The 18402-nt window shown below is 35.8% G+C and overlaps 1 protein-coding gene across 1 annotated transcript; it reads right to left on the bottom strand.

Annotated features, from left to right (window-relative positions):
• Positions 1-11816: 11816 nt before the first annotated feature.
• LOC144998821 (acid phosphatase 1-like) lies at positions 11817-13792 on the bottom strand. The gene is made up of 3 exons (XM_078958555.1): positions 13334-13792; positions 12333-12542; positions 11817-12147 (listed from the first exon to the last, which is right to left on the bottom strand). Exons 1-3 carry the CDS (start codon positions 13738-13740, stop codon positions 11970-11972), a joined length of 795 nt encoding a protein of 264 aa, XP_078814681.1. The 5' UTR covers positions 13741-13792; the 3' UTR covers positions 11817-11969.
• Between the last annotated feature and the right edge of the window lie 4610 nt (positions 13793-18402).

Here is an 18402-nt window from a genome sequence, read left to right as displayed (position 1 = left end):
TTCATAAGTATTTTATATTTTACTTGGTTCATGATGAGTGTTTTATTTGGTTATAAAACTATATATGTCACACTTTGGGTAACACTAAGTCTTGGGTGGACCGGTTTAACCGGTCCAATCAAAGACAATATGAAAAAGCTTGGTCCGGTCGGGTCATCTGCTTAATTTTTTTTTAAATGTTGAAAAAAATGGCATTATTAGTTAATGCATTATAAAATTAGTAAACGTTAGTGATTTACTGATTTGTTATATTTTAATATTTATCAATTGAAAAATTACACATTAAAATTACACATATTAAAATCTATAAAATATCAAGCAACTCTAGTGAATGTAGCAAGTCCGACGGTGATGGGTACATGCAATGTTGTCAATTGTCATGAGGGGTAGCTTTGAGATGTCGTATAAGACAAGTCATCCATTCATGAGCTTGTAATGTAGCCAATAAATAAATCATGAACTCAAATTTCAAATTTTATCACTATATAGAAACAAAAAAAATGTGTTCAGAAAGCCAAAATGGAGAATGTAAATGAACAGAACACAATTCGTTTTTATTCATGTTACATTTTCAGAATATATTCCTTGCAGTATGAGAATGAATATATAATAAGCAATGAGTTTTGAAGTATCTTTGTTGATAATAGAGTCACATGGTGATATATGCTAAAGACAAAACTAAGTTTTCAAGAAGAATTATATCTAAAATATTTCAGAATCCATCGCATGTGATCTTGAGTAGAAACAGAAACAGATTAATGGTCATTTGTCTTTTTGAGTTATCCAATTAATTGAACCAAGCGGGACAAAAGCAAAGAGCTCCACAACTTGCACTTCTCGTGTGTTTGACCCACACTACTCGACCCCTCTTCCACGGGTCTTAGTGATAATTACTCTAATTAATCTAAATGCAACATATATCTTACCAAACTATGGCATGCTTTTTTTTTTTTTTTTTTTTTTTTTTTTTTTTTTTTTTCTTTTTGCTAATAATCGCAACATAGTTATATTATTATACCTATAATAGCAATGTACTTTATTTCGTCATTAATATGGAAAATTTTCTTTATTTCTTACATATTGTTATTATCTATAAACAAATATAAGTACGTTGTTGTAACAGTCCAAAAATCAAATATAGAAATTTCATTTTTATTATAGTCAAAATACTAATGCAACTTTGTTCTAAAAATTGAAAAGCATTTCAATTAACACAATTATAAGAGTCCAATCCCAAAGATCACATATTGAGGAAAACACAGGTGTATGCGCTGCGATAGTCTCGAGCTTTTTCATTTGAAAACTGGAGTACTTGCGGCATAAGCTGAAAACCGTAATCACAAAGCTTAGTGAGTTCTCATATACCACATACCATACATATCCAACAATCCATACATGGCATACATAACCGTGAGCCATACATATCATTCATAATACATAATCAATAAGAGTGTTATGTGCCAACCATAGTCTTGCCATTATGGCACGAGCCACCTTGTGGTCTTTCTTGCTAGGACGGGGGCCACAACCCTGGGTCTTACAGAAAAGTGTCAAGAGTCACCTCCTGGTCTACCATACAAGCATCGCAAAGACAACTAACATACAAACTATACTACTTAACTTATTACTTGCGAGAGTTCAGACTCTGGTCTTGCATACAGTGTGCCAGGAGCCGCCTCCTGGTCTTTCATACATAATGTTAAGGGCTAACCCCCGGGTCTTCCTACAATACATAACCAAATAGGCCGACGTTGGTGCCTTCGACCCATACAACAATGAGGAGACCCACCTCGAAAGTTGAAGCTCACTGCAAGAAATCCTTAGCTGCTGCCCTGATAACTTCTCGAGCTAACAATATAAGATATATCACCCAATTAGCAATTGGGTTCCAAACCATGATCCATAATCCATACTTGGGGTAAAATGACCATTTTATCCCTGGCCCAACAAGATTCATAACTAAAACCCAAGCTCAAATCCAACAAGATCCAAAACCACAAAATCTGTAAAAGCCCACGAATAGCCTAAATTTCCAAATTTGGCCCAATCCCATATGGGCCTTATCCTAAGTCTAAAAATTACGATTCAGATTGCTTCAAACACCCCTTGGGACAAATTTGATCAAATGCATAAGTCAAAAGTCAAACTCAATGGCCCAAGTTGACCCAAATTGCTGAGTTGTCCTTCAACTCGTCGAGTTCTTCATTAGACTGCAAACATCGGGCAAAACCCCCTCAACACGCCGATTTCACCCATAAACTCGCTGAGTTCGCCAGAAATCCAGCATCTTAATTCATTAAGTCAACCTTTTCGAAACTAAGGGCTTCACAACCTAGATCTTAACTGAAATGGCCTCAAGAAGGGTAAAATTTCCAACTTTACCCCTAAGAACCAACAAAATGGGTTCAAAATCCAAACCCCAAACTTAAAAGGTTAAGGACTTAATCATTAAACACTTATTCCACGATGACACAACTCTAAGATGTAGATCTGACCATATGAGGCTAGATGGCCATGTATAGTTTCCAACTTTACACTTATTTGTGATTAGAAGAAGCTCAAAAGCTTAAAAGAGACCAAAAGTAGGACTTAATGAATGCATGGAGTCCTTAGGACCATAAAGTTGGCACCTTTATGCCAAAAGAGCTCATGAAGATCATAGATCTGGAAAGGATAAACAGTTTGGACTTCTACTTCCTCAACAATCACCCATCCATGGCTAAAAGTGTACAAATAGACTAAAGAAGAGATCTAATCCAATACTAAGCAAGGTTATAACTTTATACCCAAAATATGTTGGAAATGGAGCATAAAATCAAGATCTATGAGCTCCTTCTTGAACCACCACCTTGCACCAAGCTTCTCCTCCTTGAATGAGCTTTAAACACACACCAAAACACACATAATGGACTCACAACACTCTTCCAGGATCTAGGGTTTCGAGATTAGGGTTAGGAGCTATGGAGGCTGGAAATGAGGCCAACACCTGGAACTTAAGGTGTTTAAATAGGGTGCAAAACCACAAAATTAGGGTTTCCTAAACATCGCCCAACTCGTCGAGTTATCTCTTCCAACTCGCTGAGTTGTCTCATTAACCTCGCGGCCAAAACAACCTCTACTCGTCGAGTTAAGGCTCCCCAAATTGTCGAGTAGACCCATTAAATCCTCGATATTCTTCATCTTGAACTCGCCAAGTTGGTTCCTCCAACTCACTGAGTTCGACTTAAAATTGGCACAATTCCATAATTAACCTTCTAGATTCTGGGTGTTACAACCCCCCCCCCCCCCCTTAAAAGATTTCATCCTTGAAATCTCTCCTAAATGCCACTCATAACAACACAATCCACCTGAGGGACACAATCGAAATTTTGCACATAAAACAATCTTCCCAATACAATCGAAATCCCAAACTGAAACTTCTATCCCGAATATAACATCCAAACCTTCAACCCCTGAAACCACTTCTACCTTTCCGAGACCTGATATCTATAATGGTCTGACTCCCCGATAGACTGCTCATGCTGAAACAACTCCATACCCAACTCTCAATGAATAACCGACCAAACATAATACTTCCCATTCTGAACATACCACGACTTATCCAAATTTACTGAAATTACCCTTAGAATAGTTCTTCAAGCCCGATGAAGAACGAATCCTCAATCTCTCAAATAAAACCAACCCTATTTCACCTGATAAGTCTCAATGGTTTGACTCCTTGTCAGACCTCCCATGCCGAACTATCACCGTGCCAGCCTCATAGAGTTTCATACCAAACTAAATGCTTCCAACCCTCAATCACGCTACTTCAAAGGGAAACAAAGTCACTGACCATAAATAGCTACAGAATACTTATACTCGACAGAAGGCTTAGATAATCCTTCGAGTAGACGATTCATTCCTGCAACGGTTAGACTCGGAAGAGAGCTGCGCAACAGGGTAAAATCAATTAATCTGATATTATTTAATCCCATTGTAAGTGACTTAGCATTTACCAATCAATCAATTACTCCATACGCACACGAGACCCAAATAACTATTATTGCCCGGAACACTAAAACTGCTCGAAACATCATGCTGCCTACTGGCTACTTTCCAAAATCCACCGAGACCTTCCTGGTCCTAATTCGTCTGTCAGTCATCTGAAATATCGGGTTCCAGCCCAGTTTCTGAGCCAAAAGACTCCCACACAGTCGCCCCTCCCAACTTCCGACAGAAAGCCTCATAGGCAATAACTATCCAAACCATCTCGACACTAACCCGATGTTAAACTGAACGCTACAAGACCAACAATAGTCTTTCCTCATACCGGTCTCCCACGACCTACCATAACCTGATTCCAAACATATTATGGCCTTCGTACAGCCTTTCGAACTGACTCACCCTGGCCTAAACCATCCGAAGAAAACCGCGAGCAAAACACAGGTTTGCCACAATATCACCACTGGACAAAGATCGGCGATTGTTATGGGTCGCCCTGCAGTCTTACAACACTCACACACTAAATAACCACTAGTGAATGCTACAGGCCACTCTGTAGTCTTACAACACTCCCACACTAACTGACCACTAGTGAATGCTACGGGCCACCCCAAAGTCTTACAACACTTCAACACTAACTGCTAACTAGTGAATACTACGGGAAACCCCGCACTCTTACAACATTTCTACACTAACCATAATCGCGGCCCATGACCTTACCCCTAATCTATCAAATCAAACACACCCAGAGTTGAGCACACACTCGACCAAACACTCAAGCTGAACTCGATCCATGCCTGGAACCCCAACCTAGTTCCCCAAAGCCTACTATCAAGCACCAAGAGAATGCAATCATAATGTTTTTAAGTTTCCCAAAATTCCAACTCACATAATCCTCAATCCAAATAGCCACTTGGGTCGCCTTCTTCCCCGACGGGGATGCGAAACTCATCCTAATTTCAAAACTGCTTCTGCTCCTGAATCCTTGGACGATTCTCCCCCAATTTGATTCGACTAAACTCCCACAAAACACGAGAATTGAAGAATTCCCAACCCTTCTTACTTTCCAACAATCAATGTGCTAACAACCAATGATTATCCTTGCTAATGATCCCTTACTAGCCAACTCAAAAGACCGCACAACCCCTAAAGACCAACTAACACTTCCCGAATCTTCACAACGTGATAATTCTAAACACTTATAATGATATCCCACTCAAATCTTGAAATTCAAAGGACAGATTCTCCAACTAAAGCCTTAGAAACAAACCACTTCCCTCGGCACCTCCAAAAACCATTCTAAGCACAATGGTTAAAACTACTAGATCCTGGCGACACTGGATAACAAACCCGTTGAATCTTGCCCCTGAACTGATCCCGACTATAACCAAGATAACACAGAACACTCCACACCCGCTATAAGAGAAAAAACCCTTCACTAACCACTAATAATTCATGGCATGCAAATGACATATAACATTACTTGAAGATATAACCCAAACATAAGCAAAGAATAAACCGGAAATACACTTACCCAAACTGATGCAATATTCCAATCAACGAAATGTAGATAAAACTGAAAGAAACAAAAGATACATACCCGCGACATCGCCTACTGGAGTCCTAACCTCCCTTGACTAACACTGCAAACCCCGACTCCTCTCCAATGGGGCTCCTACCCTACCCGCTCGTCCATCAGTGATCCTCAAAGTAGTCGGAACGGGCGCACTCACTACTCCTCCCGATAATATCAGACAGTCGACCTTCTTATGGCCCACCTGATCGTAGTGAAAACATAACGGGCTTGCCCCTTGAGGACAATCCCTGCTGATGTGACCAACCATGCCACACTTGTAGCAGCCCAAACCCCATCGTGCAATTTCCCGTACATGTTGCACTGACTACGAACCTACTGGCCTCTCAAATGCTGGTAAGAAGTCTTGGGTCTCTTCCCGAAACCCTCCAAAGTCTGCACTTGATCCGAACCCCTCTTCCCAATGTGCTCCAAATCAATCTCCCACTCTCGGGCCCTAGAGATCATATCATTCAGGGTACCTCACCCCGAAATACTCACAAACTCCCTGATATCATCCCGCAACATATCATGATACCTCACTTTCTTCATCTCCTCATCCACTGCATACTGTAGTACCAATAAAGCCCTCTTTCAGAACTTGGCAATGATCTCTGCCACAGTCTCAGTAGTCTGGTGGAGATCCAGAAACTCTCGCGCCAACTATTGTACCTCAATCGTTGGTGCAAACTCAGCTCGAAACTAGGTCGATAAGTCATCCCATGACATATCATCAACAACATCATCACCGAGCTCATTACCAATCTCGTGTCCTAACCTTCAATAGGTAGGAAGCAAATCTGACCATCACTTCTTTGGGGCAGAAACTCATCCTGAACGTGTTAGCCATATTCACCAACCATCTCTTGCTGACAATGGGGTCCTCTCCCTATGGAAAGCAGGAGCTCCACAAGCACAAAACTCCCGAAAAGACAGAGTGTAAGCTCCAAAGATAGCCATAACCTCCGCATGAAACACACCTAGTCCCTCATCCAAGATATCCGACATACTACGAGAAATCTCCGATAAAATGAACTCTTGCAACTTCTCGCTAATCGGCTCAACACCCGCACCTGAGCCAGAACCTGAACCAGAATCCAAACCAGAATCCAAACCGAAACCACCTCCCTGAGAGCTCATCTCCATACTAAAGAAATCCTCCCCTAAGCTTCTTAGATTTTCCAAGACTCTCACAGATTCGAGTATGAATCCTATGCTTTTAGTAGTACGGGCCCAATACTACATTCCACACCTATCCATACTTTCATCAGCAATCCTCCTAAATCCTCTAAGTTACTTCCTCAAGACAAAGCACTAAAACCCACTAAACCGCATCACTACCCTACCGAAGTATATACTAGGCTCTCCTAGGTTATCGACCCTCTCCAACCCTCAGCTGCTGAAGGACTCCCACCCATGTCAATTAACTTCCTCATGAATATAGCCACCTGCAACAAAGATTAGATAATCCTTCGAGTAAAAGAATCAACCCTAGAATGGTTGGACTCAAACAAGAGTTGCGCAATAGGGTCAAATCCACCACTCTAAGATTATTTAACCTTTGCCACATGTGACTTAGCATATTCACTTAGCAGTCAATTCACCTCACTAAGATTCCCACAAAGCACCAAGCAAGCAGAATTCAGGTAACAGAAAAATCTAACCAGCATACAATAAACTAGCATGCAATAAAAAAGCTCATACAATCAGGCATATAAAAGGCATCTCTCCTATCATATAATACTGAGCAGATCCTTAGCCCTAATCTAGCATGAAATTCTCATAATCATAGCATACAACATAATAAACATATATTGGTATTCTGGGAACCAATTACTTGAGCTCGGTCGATTGCACACATCATACCCTCTTTCTTTGATTAGAAATTCCTTTTTAGTTAAATATTTATTCTATAAAAATTTCCATCAATTCCTTAGTTTGAGCACAAGCACACCCGAGGATATACCTGAATCCCTCAAACCAGGGCTCTGATACCAACTTATAACATCCTAAAAATCCAAGGTAGAAATTTCATTTTTATTATCATCAAAAAACTAATGTAACTTTGCTCTAAACATTGAAAAGCATTTCAATTAACACAATTATCATAGTCCAATCCCAAAGATCACATATTTCGGAAAACACAGGTGTATGCGCTGCGATTGTCCCGAGCTCTTTCATTTGAAAATTGGAGTACCTGAATCATAAACTGAATACCATAAGCACAAAGCTTAGTGAGTTCCCCAAATACCAGCCGAGTTCGCCAGAAATCCAGCCTCTTAATTCATTAAGTCGACCTTATCGAAACTAAGGACTTCACAACCTAGATCTTAATTGGAATGGCCTCAAGAAGGGTAAAGTTTCCAAATTTACCCCTAAGAACCACCAAAATGGGTTCAAAACCTAACCCCAAAACTTAAAAGGGTAAGGACTTAATCATTAAGCACTTATTCCACAAGGACACAACTCCAAGATGCAGATCTGACCATATAAGGCTAGATGGCCATGTAAAGTTTCCAACTTTACACTTATTCATGATTAAAAGAATCTTAAAAGCTTAAAGGAGACCAAAATAAGGACTTAATGAATACATGGAACCCTTAGGATCATAAAGTTGGCACCTTTATACCAAAAGAGCTCATGAAGATCATATATAAGGAAAGAATAAATAGTTTGTACTTCTACATCACCAACAATCACCCATCCATGGCTAAAATCATACAAATAAACCCACGAAGAGATCTAAGCCAATACTAAGCAAGGTTAGAACTTTATACCCAAAATATGTTGGAAATGGAGCATAGAATCAAGATCTATGAGCTCCTTCTTGAACCACCACCTTACACCAAGCTTCTCTACCTTGAATGAGCTTCAAACACACACCAAAACACATATAATGGACTCACAACACTCTTAGAGGCTCTAGGGTTTCAATATTAGGTTTCGGGGCTATGGAGTCTGCAAATGAGGCCAACACCTAGAACTTAAGGTATTTAAATAGGGTACAAAACTCCGAAATTAGGGTTTTCTAAACAGCGTCCAACTCATCGAGTTGTCTCATCAACCTCGCGACCAAAACAACATCTACTCGCCGAGTTAAGGCTCCCCAACTCATCGAGTAAACCCATTAAATCCTCACGATTCTTCATCTTCAACTCGCCGAGTTAGCTCCTCCAACTCGTCGAGTTCGACTTGAAATTGGCATAATTCCACAATTTACCTTCTAGATTATTGGTGACTTGTGGTTACTAACAATTCGTATATATGTTGATATTATGCGTAAAATATGTAAATATGTTGCTATAACAAGCAAAAAAAATATAATTTCATTACTATTATAGGTTAAAAAATAAAATCAAAATGTAGTGCCTATATTTACTGTAAAACATGTTACGATTTACTACAATATATACTTCATTTAGGGATATTTAGTAAGGTGGCCATTAGGGTTTACAGAGTCGTTCTAAACAACGTGCGGGTTCGAGGCCGAAGCGCTAGCTACACAATGTTGCATAAGTGTGGTACCGGAGATTCGACTGAAGATTGGGTTGGGAAATCCGTGTTTGCCTCTCTCTCTCTCTATACTATCTATCTATGTATCTATCTATCTATCTATGTGTGTGTGTTTGTGTTTATATATATATATATATATATATATATATATATATATATATATATATATATATTAGTTTATAACTCATGAGAAACACAGTTATAAAATTAATTGAATTTTCATACTAAAAAATTAAAATTTCTAATTAATTATTTTAAATAAATTATTACTTAAGAGATATTTTGTTTGTTATATAAGATTATAATTTTTGATTTAAATAAATATTTAAAGTTATATCACTTTATAATTTGTATTAATTTTACTTTATTTTTCAATCTAATGTTATGAATTTAATATAATTAGAGTGAAAATTTTAAAAATTAAAATTTAAAATAGATAATCAATTATTAGTTAGTATAATTATAGTGGAAATTTAAAATTTGAAATTTAAATTGGATAATTAATAGGTTGACAAATGATATATATATATATATATATATATATATATATATATATATATATATATATATATATATATATATACATATATAATATTAATGAGGAGCTCTAACTATATGACACTTGTCAATAGCATATTAAACCTATTATTTTATTGGAATACATACATACATACATATATATATATATATATATATATATATATATATATATATACACCAGCCATCTACCCGAGCAAAGCGACGGGCGGCAATAACTTTGTTTCAGCAGTTAATTTCATTTCGGTGAATAGTTTTTAAATGAAAGTTAAAACCTTCAATAAATAGATTTCTTGCGACGATTTGTTTCATTGCGGAAACATGTAAAAAAATCCATAAATAACACAATGAAGTAGACGATGATTGCGCATTGTTGGGTTAAAAATAAAAATTTATTATTATATTTCGTCAAAAATAAAGGTACGATTTTTAGTTTCAAAGTATTTTGTATGTTTTTTTCTTTTAACATATAAGTTGCATTATTATTTTGTGTTAAAAATAAAATTATATTATTGTTTTGGGTAAAATATTAAAAATCAAAATATGTCCATATTTTCGAGTTTTTTAAAAAAAAAAAATAATAGGGCAAATTACACATCTAGTCCTTTGACAAGATTTTTTTATATTATCCACATTTTTCTATTGTTTTTTGTGGTATACATATTAAGTTATAATATGAAGTCTTTGTATTTAATAATTTATTAGGTATTAATCAATATAGTATTATTAAAATAGTTGGTTTCCGATCAATTTAAATTAAACATGTTTAATTTTTATTATTAAGAATTATTAATCATTCAGTTTGTTTTTATTTAAGACTTACTTTCTTGTTTTGTCAAATATTTTCAAATATAAAAATAATAATAATGAACATTGAAATTATTTTTGATAATTCTTATATTTAGATTTGATATAAATCACGTGTGTGTGTGTGTATATATATATATATATATATATATATATATATATATATATATATATATATATATATATATAATAATTCTTATTACCACTTTATTTAAAAAGTAAAAGTTTTAAATTTCAAAAAAAAAAAAAAGCAATGAATAACTTTATCGATCATTTTCACTTTATATTAATAGTCTATATTAATAACTTACTTGTATTTTTGTGTATTTTGTATAATAAAGATCAATATTATAATCAATATTATTTGATATATTTTAATTTATTATCCACGTATTAACCTCAATAATAAAAGCGGAATTGTAACCTTCAATTTTAAAATTTGAATCGCCGTCTAGGATTTCCAATTTTCCATAATATATGGGACACGTTTTTTATTTGGTATAATAGATAAAGATTTATTAAATTTATTTTAGGCATAATATATTTTTAGTTTGAATCTTTATCCATTTTTTCCACCTATTTAGAGTTAAGTTATAAATTTAATATTATTTTATTGGTTGTTACTTGTACTATTGGCTAAATCGTTTGGACGTCTTAAAAAAATAATATTATTATATTGAAGTTATTTTAAAAAACAGTGAGATTTCTTTTATAATGTATTATATATATATATATATATATATATATATATATATATATATATATATATATATATATATATATATATGAGTCAAGATCAAATAAGAAGGAAATTTTTTGTAGGAAGGTAGGAAGTTTTTTTTTCTACATATTTTTTTTCGCGAACAAACAAAATGAATCATTAGATGATTTATTTTTAAGATGATTCACAAGAAAAAATTCTCAAAAAAACATCTCGATGATTCATTTATACAATGATTTTGTTGTTATTCACTAAAATTATCATAAAAATGAATTTTTTTTTTAATTTACTTAAAAATGAATCATAAAAATGTTTTTTTGAGAATTTTTTCTTGTGAATCATATTACAAATGAATCATCTAGTGATTCATTTATTTTGTTCGTCTAAAAAATATGTAGAAAAAAACTTTTTACCTTTCTACAAAATTTTTTTTTTTTTACCTGATCTATATATATATATATATATATATATATATATATATATATATATATATATATATATATATATATCTTGACCGTTGACCAATGGTCAGTTTCTTTAAAAAAAAAAATGTCAACTATAAATATCACATTCAACCGCTTCAAAAACCACACATTCTCTCCCCAATTCCATTTCAAATTGATTCTAGTTGTGGCAAACAGAAAAAATAAAAATAATAAAAATCAAGCCAAAGAAGCAACCGGCTCATCGAAAACTTACAGTTACACAAACATAAAAGCAACATTTATCCATACAAAACCCAATGAAAACTTACAGTCACACAAACATAAAAGCAAATACATGAATTGGAAGTTATACAAACATGAAATTTTGGAGCGTTTATATTATTTTATAAAATCATGAGATGTAATACATAGGATTTGGAAGTTTAAAGGATCTTGTTCCTACTGCAAAACCCAACAAATCACTCCATTGATCTCCCGAGCTTCCATGTATCCTATAACCTCCATCCATAAGTTCCTGTCTCTTCTCAGATTTATACAAAGTAGCCGGTTTACCTTCATCTGAACTTGCCCTGTTTCATCCATAAAAACATCTTACTTTTCAAGGGTCTTAAATCCAAAAACTAGCAACATATTTTTTTATTATTTGTGTATTATATCATCCTACTTGAAATTCTTTCTATTACAACATTGCTATTTGTCACATAGAACCCTGACTTCAAGAGAATTGACAATTTTTGAAGTTTAAGAAAATTACCTTAAGATAAGGCTTTCATAGTTGGTGTATTCAGCATCGAGAAGATTCTTATCTGTAGATTTCCTTTGGGATTCAGTTCTGCCTGTTAACAAGAAAATCTTAAACCCTAACTGTTGAAGTTCATTGTACAACCTTAAACTTGCTGGTAAGGCAGGAGCCTCTGCTAAATCTACCCACTCATTGAAAGAATCCTCATCAAAGACCTCCGATCTATTTACACAAAAGCAATTTAGTTTATAATCTTAAAGCATTCGTTATTGGAATATTATATTTACACATTAGAATTTAGTTTCAGGTTTATTCATATTACTAAGAAAGTGAATTATTAATTGTGCGTTATCTTAAGGTTTATAACCTATCATCCATATAAGATTTGAAAAACTTGTTAGTTCACTAATATAGGACATATAAGGTATGAAACAAATTGTACTAAGAAAGTATATAATTAATTGTGCATTAAGGTTTAAAATCTATTTCCATAAAAGTTTACGATTTCAAAACTATTAAATTCATGAATATGAAAGCAATTTCAAACTGTATCTTATAGCCCATTAGATACTAATTATAGAAAAAAGAAAGAACATTTGGAAATAACCCTATTGGAGGCAGGTTAAAAGGGTTGAGTCCCCTTTCTACTAGCTGGATTTCAAATGGCCAAGGAGGAGCTTGAAGACCAGTAAAGAGAACTAAAATCAGGCAAAATCAATTGCCAAAATCTGTTCAATCAATGAACTTGACCTCAAACTAGTGGTGGAGAAAATGGATGTAAGACTTCTGACATTAACAAAGGCTAATTTGCATTTTCGATGATTTTGTTAATCATAAGTTCATAATAACAGAAACCACAGAAGTACTACGAAGTATAGCAATCTGAATTTGAATTTCAAAGGTATCAATTTCATCGCAACGATGGTCAAGAGAGAGAGAGAAGAGAGAGAGTAAAATCTACACTAATAATTATCAATATCAATATCGGACGGCTAAAATCGCATCTGGCTTACCCGAATCCGTGAGTCGCATACCAAGGCAGATTCGAGAGCAAAGTCTCATCAACATCAAAGATCCAAGCGTCTTTCCCATCGCCGGCGATGTTCACCGTCTTCGCGTACTCTATAGCGTAATCGGCAATGACTTCCGAATCATACCGATATCGTTCACCATTCAAGTAGTTGTTGACGAAGCTCACGCACTTTTCGGGCACAGTGTACCAGACTCCGGCATCATTGGTTTCAACGGAGAACTTCCAGCTTTCACATAACAAATCCTGATTTCTACGAGAACTGGGGACACCAGAATGGACTGATGATGCTCCTCGATCTTCCGTTGACATACGAATTAAACGTTCCGATAAGGAACTAGTAGCGAATGAGAGGAGGAGGAATGTGACGGTTAACCGGCCAAAGTCCATGACGATTGACGGAGCAAGATGAAGTATTTGGTACTTCGTACTTCCCAGAACTGAGGACACCAGAAGCCATATATGGTGGAATCGTTGAGTAAAGTACAATTTTCGCCCCTTGACTATTCATCAATATACAATTTGGCAATTTGCAATTCATTAGCAAATTATAGGCATTTTCGTTTATAAGGAAGAACAATTTTATGGATGAGTGTTTGTACCGAATCTCCGAATTTGAACCAGAATCGGATGAATTAGGTTATTCAGTTCGGTTTTCGGTTATGTATTTTAAACTTATTCGGTTCTTGAGTATTTAGGTTTGGGGTACCAAAATAACTCTTTAATGGGTTTTAAAGAAACTGAACCGGAAATTGAAATTTCATTTTTTTAATCCTTGGTTTCCCTCTTGATCGATCAAACATAAGCAAACAACATCGCATATTCTCGTTACCCACCCTAGCATCGATTGAAATTTCACACACAAAAAGAAGCTACGAAATCGGAGTCGATCGTCGACCTCCTGGATCTTTACTCCTTGCTGTGATTGATCATCGATTAACATTCTACAATTTATGATGTGATTGATCATCGAACTCCATTCTAGTTTCCAAAAATCGAACTCCGTTCTTCATCTCTAAAGAATCATTCAAGTAATTGAAAATTGGGTTCTAAGTCAAGAAACTCGAGTAAGCATCGTATCTTAATCCACTGCTCATGTTATTCTTTCAATGTGTTATTGTGTTATGTTACTCATTGAAATTTGAATGTTTTATGGTGATGTATAAAAGTTCATTGTTATTCTACCATATTTAAATCATTGTGTTATTGTGCTTTAGATTGATGATGAATGTATCTTGGTTGATAAAACTCAAAATGAAAACAAAGTCGGAACAAGTCAAATGACAAAGAAGAAAAGGAATATAGCAAAAGGGTGGCTTGTTAGGTCGAATTTGATGTAGTTTTGGTTAAGAGTGTTAAACATAGCAAATGCAAACATTGTAGCAGGTTGCTCAAAACCGACTTTGGCGATGGTTGTACTTTTATTATGAATAAACATATTCTAAGATGTAAAAAAAACCCAAAAAAATGTAGAAAAAATATAGAATACCAATCCACTTTAAATTTCAAAAGAAAACAAACAACTTTGTTAAACTTATTTATAGTTAGAGAATTACTGCCCAAGTTTGTAAATAATGAATCATGGAAACATGATGAAAAAAAATATATAAAAAACTTTGCTAAACTAATTTGTAGTTGGAGAATTACCGCTCAAGTTCGTAAAGAATGAACCATTTATTGATTATACTAGTGATTGAACATGAAAATTGTTTTGTCATGTAGAACCACAATTTCAAAATGAGTCTGTGGTTAATTTGTTGAAGAAAAGGATAAGTTGAATAAGTTCTTTAGTAATCCCCTAACAAATGTTCATTTGAGCATTGATTGTTGAATAAGATTATGTCGAAGGTTAAGCTATACGGTGGGCACGACCTACTTTATTAATGAAGATTGGGTCATGTACAAAAGAATTATCAGCTGTAAAACTTTAGATAGTCATAAGGGAGAAGACATTGGGCGCACGTTGTTGACTTGTCTTCAAGAGTGGGTATCAATAATGTAATGACCATAATTGTACACAGTTCTAGTTCAACTGTTAAAGCAATCCAATTTCTAATGAAAAAATTATCAAACTTATACGATGGAGAAAAACAACTACACGTAAGGTGTATGGCTCACATTCTTAACCTTATTGTAACACCCATAAAAATTCAAGTCAATTTAAACTTTTCAAAACATTTAAAAAAACAGTTATTACAAATTTGTTTTCAAAATAGTCTAATATCATAGTCTTCCCAGAAACATCAACAAAACATTAAGAGTTGTACGATCACGCCTTCGCCTTGCCGCAATCCCCTGATGTACCTGAAACAATAAACTGAAACTGTAAGTTCCCCCAAAATACCGATACACTACACTTAACACATATACAAATAACAGCATGTACTGGGTCTACAGCTTTATACAAATGAAATCAAGACCACTAGATCTCATCATTGTGACCAAAATGAACTAAAATTCACTAGTAAGAGATCTAAGATATCAATGATCAAGTTCAAAGCTTTATACCTTCATCAAGCTGAAAATGAGTCCCAAAAGCCAGATCCATAAGCTTCCCCTTGATCCCCATCTTTGCACCAAGCTCCACCTTCTTGAAAATGGACCAAACGCTCCAAAAATGGCTTCCATAAGCTCAAAATGCCACCATGAGTGATTAAGGACGATTTCTAGGGTTTAGAGGAATGGAGGCTGAAGATATTAGGGTTAGGATATGAGATAAGGAGCTTAAATAGGGTTCAATACCCTAAAATAGGGTTCAATACCCTAAAATAGGGTTCTGATCTGACTGGAGTACGCCCAGCGTACTCCTGGGAATCTTCGCGACCATCCTGGTCAGTACGCCCAATGTACTACCTTCTTTACTAGTACGCCCCATGTACTCTTTGTGTACGCCCCGCGTACTCGGCTAAGCCTGAAAACCACAAAACTTCTGAAGGCCATAACTTCTTCGTTATAAACCTGTTTCTGACGATCCTTATATCCACGGAAAGGTAACGAGAAGCCCTATACTTCTATCAAACCAAACCTTTCTTACAACCTTCTGAACAAAAATCCATTTTTCACAAAAGTCCAACTGACACTTCACTGAAATACCCCTAGACTCCAAAACACGAATTGAACACCCGGATCACTTCCAATACATCATCCGCACTCGAATAGGCCTAGAACCTACCTTTTAAAAAGCCCTAAGCTTTATGATGACTGATGATCAGTACACAGCCCCAGACTAGGAGTTGATTCGGAACAGGGTGTTACAACTCTCCCCCACTTAAATTAGATTTCGTCCTCGAAATCCGTTCTTACCTTCCCAGCACATCCAACAATCTGGTCCATACCTCCACAATCTGGACTAAATAAAACCTTCCCAGGGTATCCTGATACCAATCCTAAAAGAACTTACCCACCTAAAAAGGAACGAACCTTAAACCTTCTTGCATAAAAACATCTCCATTCTTCCGAACTCGAAACTTCATACCTCCACAATCCAACAATATGGTCCATACCTCCACAATCTGGACTAAATAAAACCTTGCCAAGGTATTCTGATACCAATCCTAAAAGAAATTACCCACCTAAAAAGGAACGAACCTTAAACCTTCCTGCATAAAAACATCTCCATTCTTCCGAACTCGAAACTTCAAATTGACCTAGCTTCCCGACAATTGCCCACACTGAACCATCATCAAACTTATTTCATAAGAAAACTAGCCTAAAATAGAATACTTTCCACCTGCAATACCTTGAGGCTTCCAAAGAACAAGGTTACTGATCAAATGTGGTTGCAGAATGCTCAACTTGACATGAGGCTCAAATAACCCTTAGAGTAGGAGATTCATTCATGCAATGGTTAGACTCAGACAGGAGCTTCACAACATGGTCAAATCAGCCCCTCTGAGATTATTTAATCCACTGCAAACAACTTAGCATATACCCCGAATCCAGGCAACTCCACACACGAATCCCAAGACATAAACCCACTTCAACTCTTCCTGCTACCATATGCTGCTTCTCAGACGCAACCGATACCTCCCCGGGTACCAACTTGTCTGCCCACTACCCGAAACACCGGACACCTCAGCTTACAAATATCCCAATCCATATTCTTGCTGGAACGAAAAAAACCATGCACTAAACATGTGTGATACCCGAATTGAGATCTTACCCAAAATCGATTTGATACCCACTCATGACCCACATCCATGAATCTCCACATATATCTCACACCAAATCCATAGAATACAGTCCCATAAGCGATTATCACCATGTCGAATCAATTCAACTATCGAGTTGAAATTCTCAAGGTTTGTTAGCCTACCACCTCAACCATACCTCTCCCCTTGAGCCTCCTTGCCTACGACTTACAGTCGGCCTACACCGCGTATCTTGGCCTATTACATAGAGAAGGACTGCCTCAACCCTCTCCAAATGCCATAGACGATCATGAGAAAGGTGTAACCCGTTTCCCAGATCTGAACGATAGAACATTCTAATCCCAAGACTACCTAAAGCTGATGAATACCCATTCGGATCTACTCCCAGTCCCCAACTGGTGCATTACCCATTTTAAGAAGATTAATACTATGAGACACTCCAAAATGATGAGATCGCCAAGATCCTTCCATCCGATCTCTAATAAAAACTTTCGATCAAACCAAAAATACACCGGTGTCTTCAGCCTACTCAATCAACATGTTCAATACTCAGGAACAGACCTACTGATTGATATATCACTTGTCGTATTTTAACAATTAGAACTTGTGTAATTTAACAATGTACTTGATGTAAACAATGCTGGTTGTATTATGTAATGTTGGTGATGAATGTGTCATGTTTCATGTTATATTCTTTATGATGATTATTCAATTGTTAGTCACACAATCCCCCAGACGTTTCCGCCGTCTGGTTCGGGGGTGTGACATAATCCATTCTTCACTCCATTCATTAGATGGAGCAACACTGGTAGGATCTCGATCGGAGTGGACCTGCGAATTTTCCTAGCCGGTATGGTTGACATATAGTATCCATTTGTTCACCAAGTTGTTAGGCACAACC

Source organism: Lactuca saligna, chromosome 5 (genome assembly GCF_052625555.1).
Source record: "Lactuca saligna cultivar CGN05327 chromosome 5, ASM5262555v1, whole genome shotgun sequence".
Classification (NCBI taxonomy): domain Eukaryota; kingdom Viridiplantae; phylum Streptophyta; class Magnoliopsida; order Asterales; family Asteraceae; genus Lactuca; species Lactuca saligna.
This window is presented reverse-complemented; position numbering and strand designations above follow the sequence as displayed.

What these genes read in the sequence shown, in the direction of transcription:
- LOC144998821 (XM_078958555.1), bottom strand. Translation starts at nt 13,740, where the DNA reads ATGGACTTTGGCCGGTTAACCGTCACATTCCTCCTCCTCTCATTCGCT. An exon ending in TATGCGACTCACGGATTCGG is followed by an intron (nt 12,543 to 13,333) that starts GTAAGCCAGATG and finishes TTGTGTAAATAG; the next exon opens with ATCGGAGGTCTTTGATGAGG. An exon ending in TATGAAAGCCTTATCTTAAG is followed by an intron (nt 12,148 to 12,332) that starts GTAATTTTCTTA and finishes TGGATGAAACAG; the next exon opens with GGCAAGTTCAGATGAAGGTA.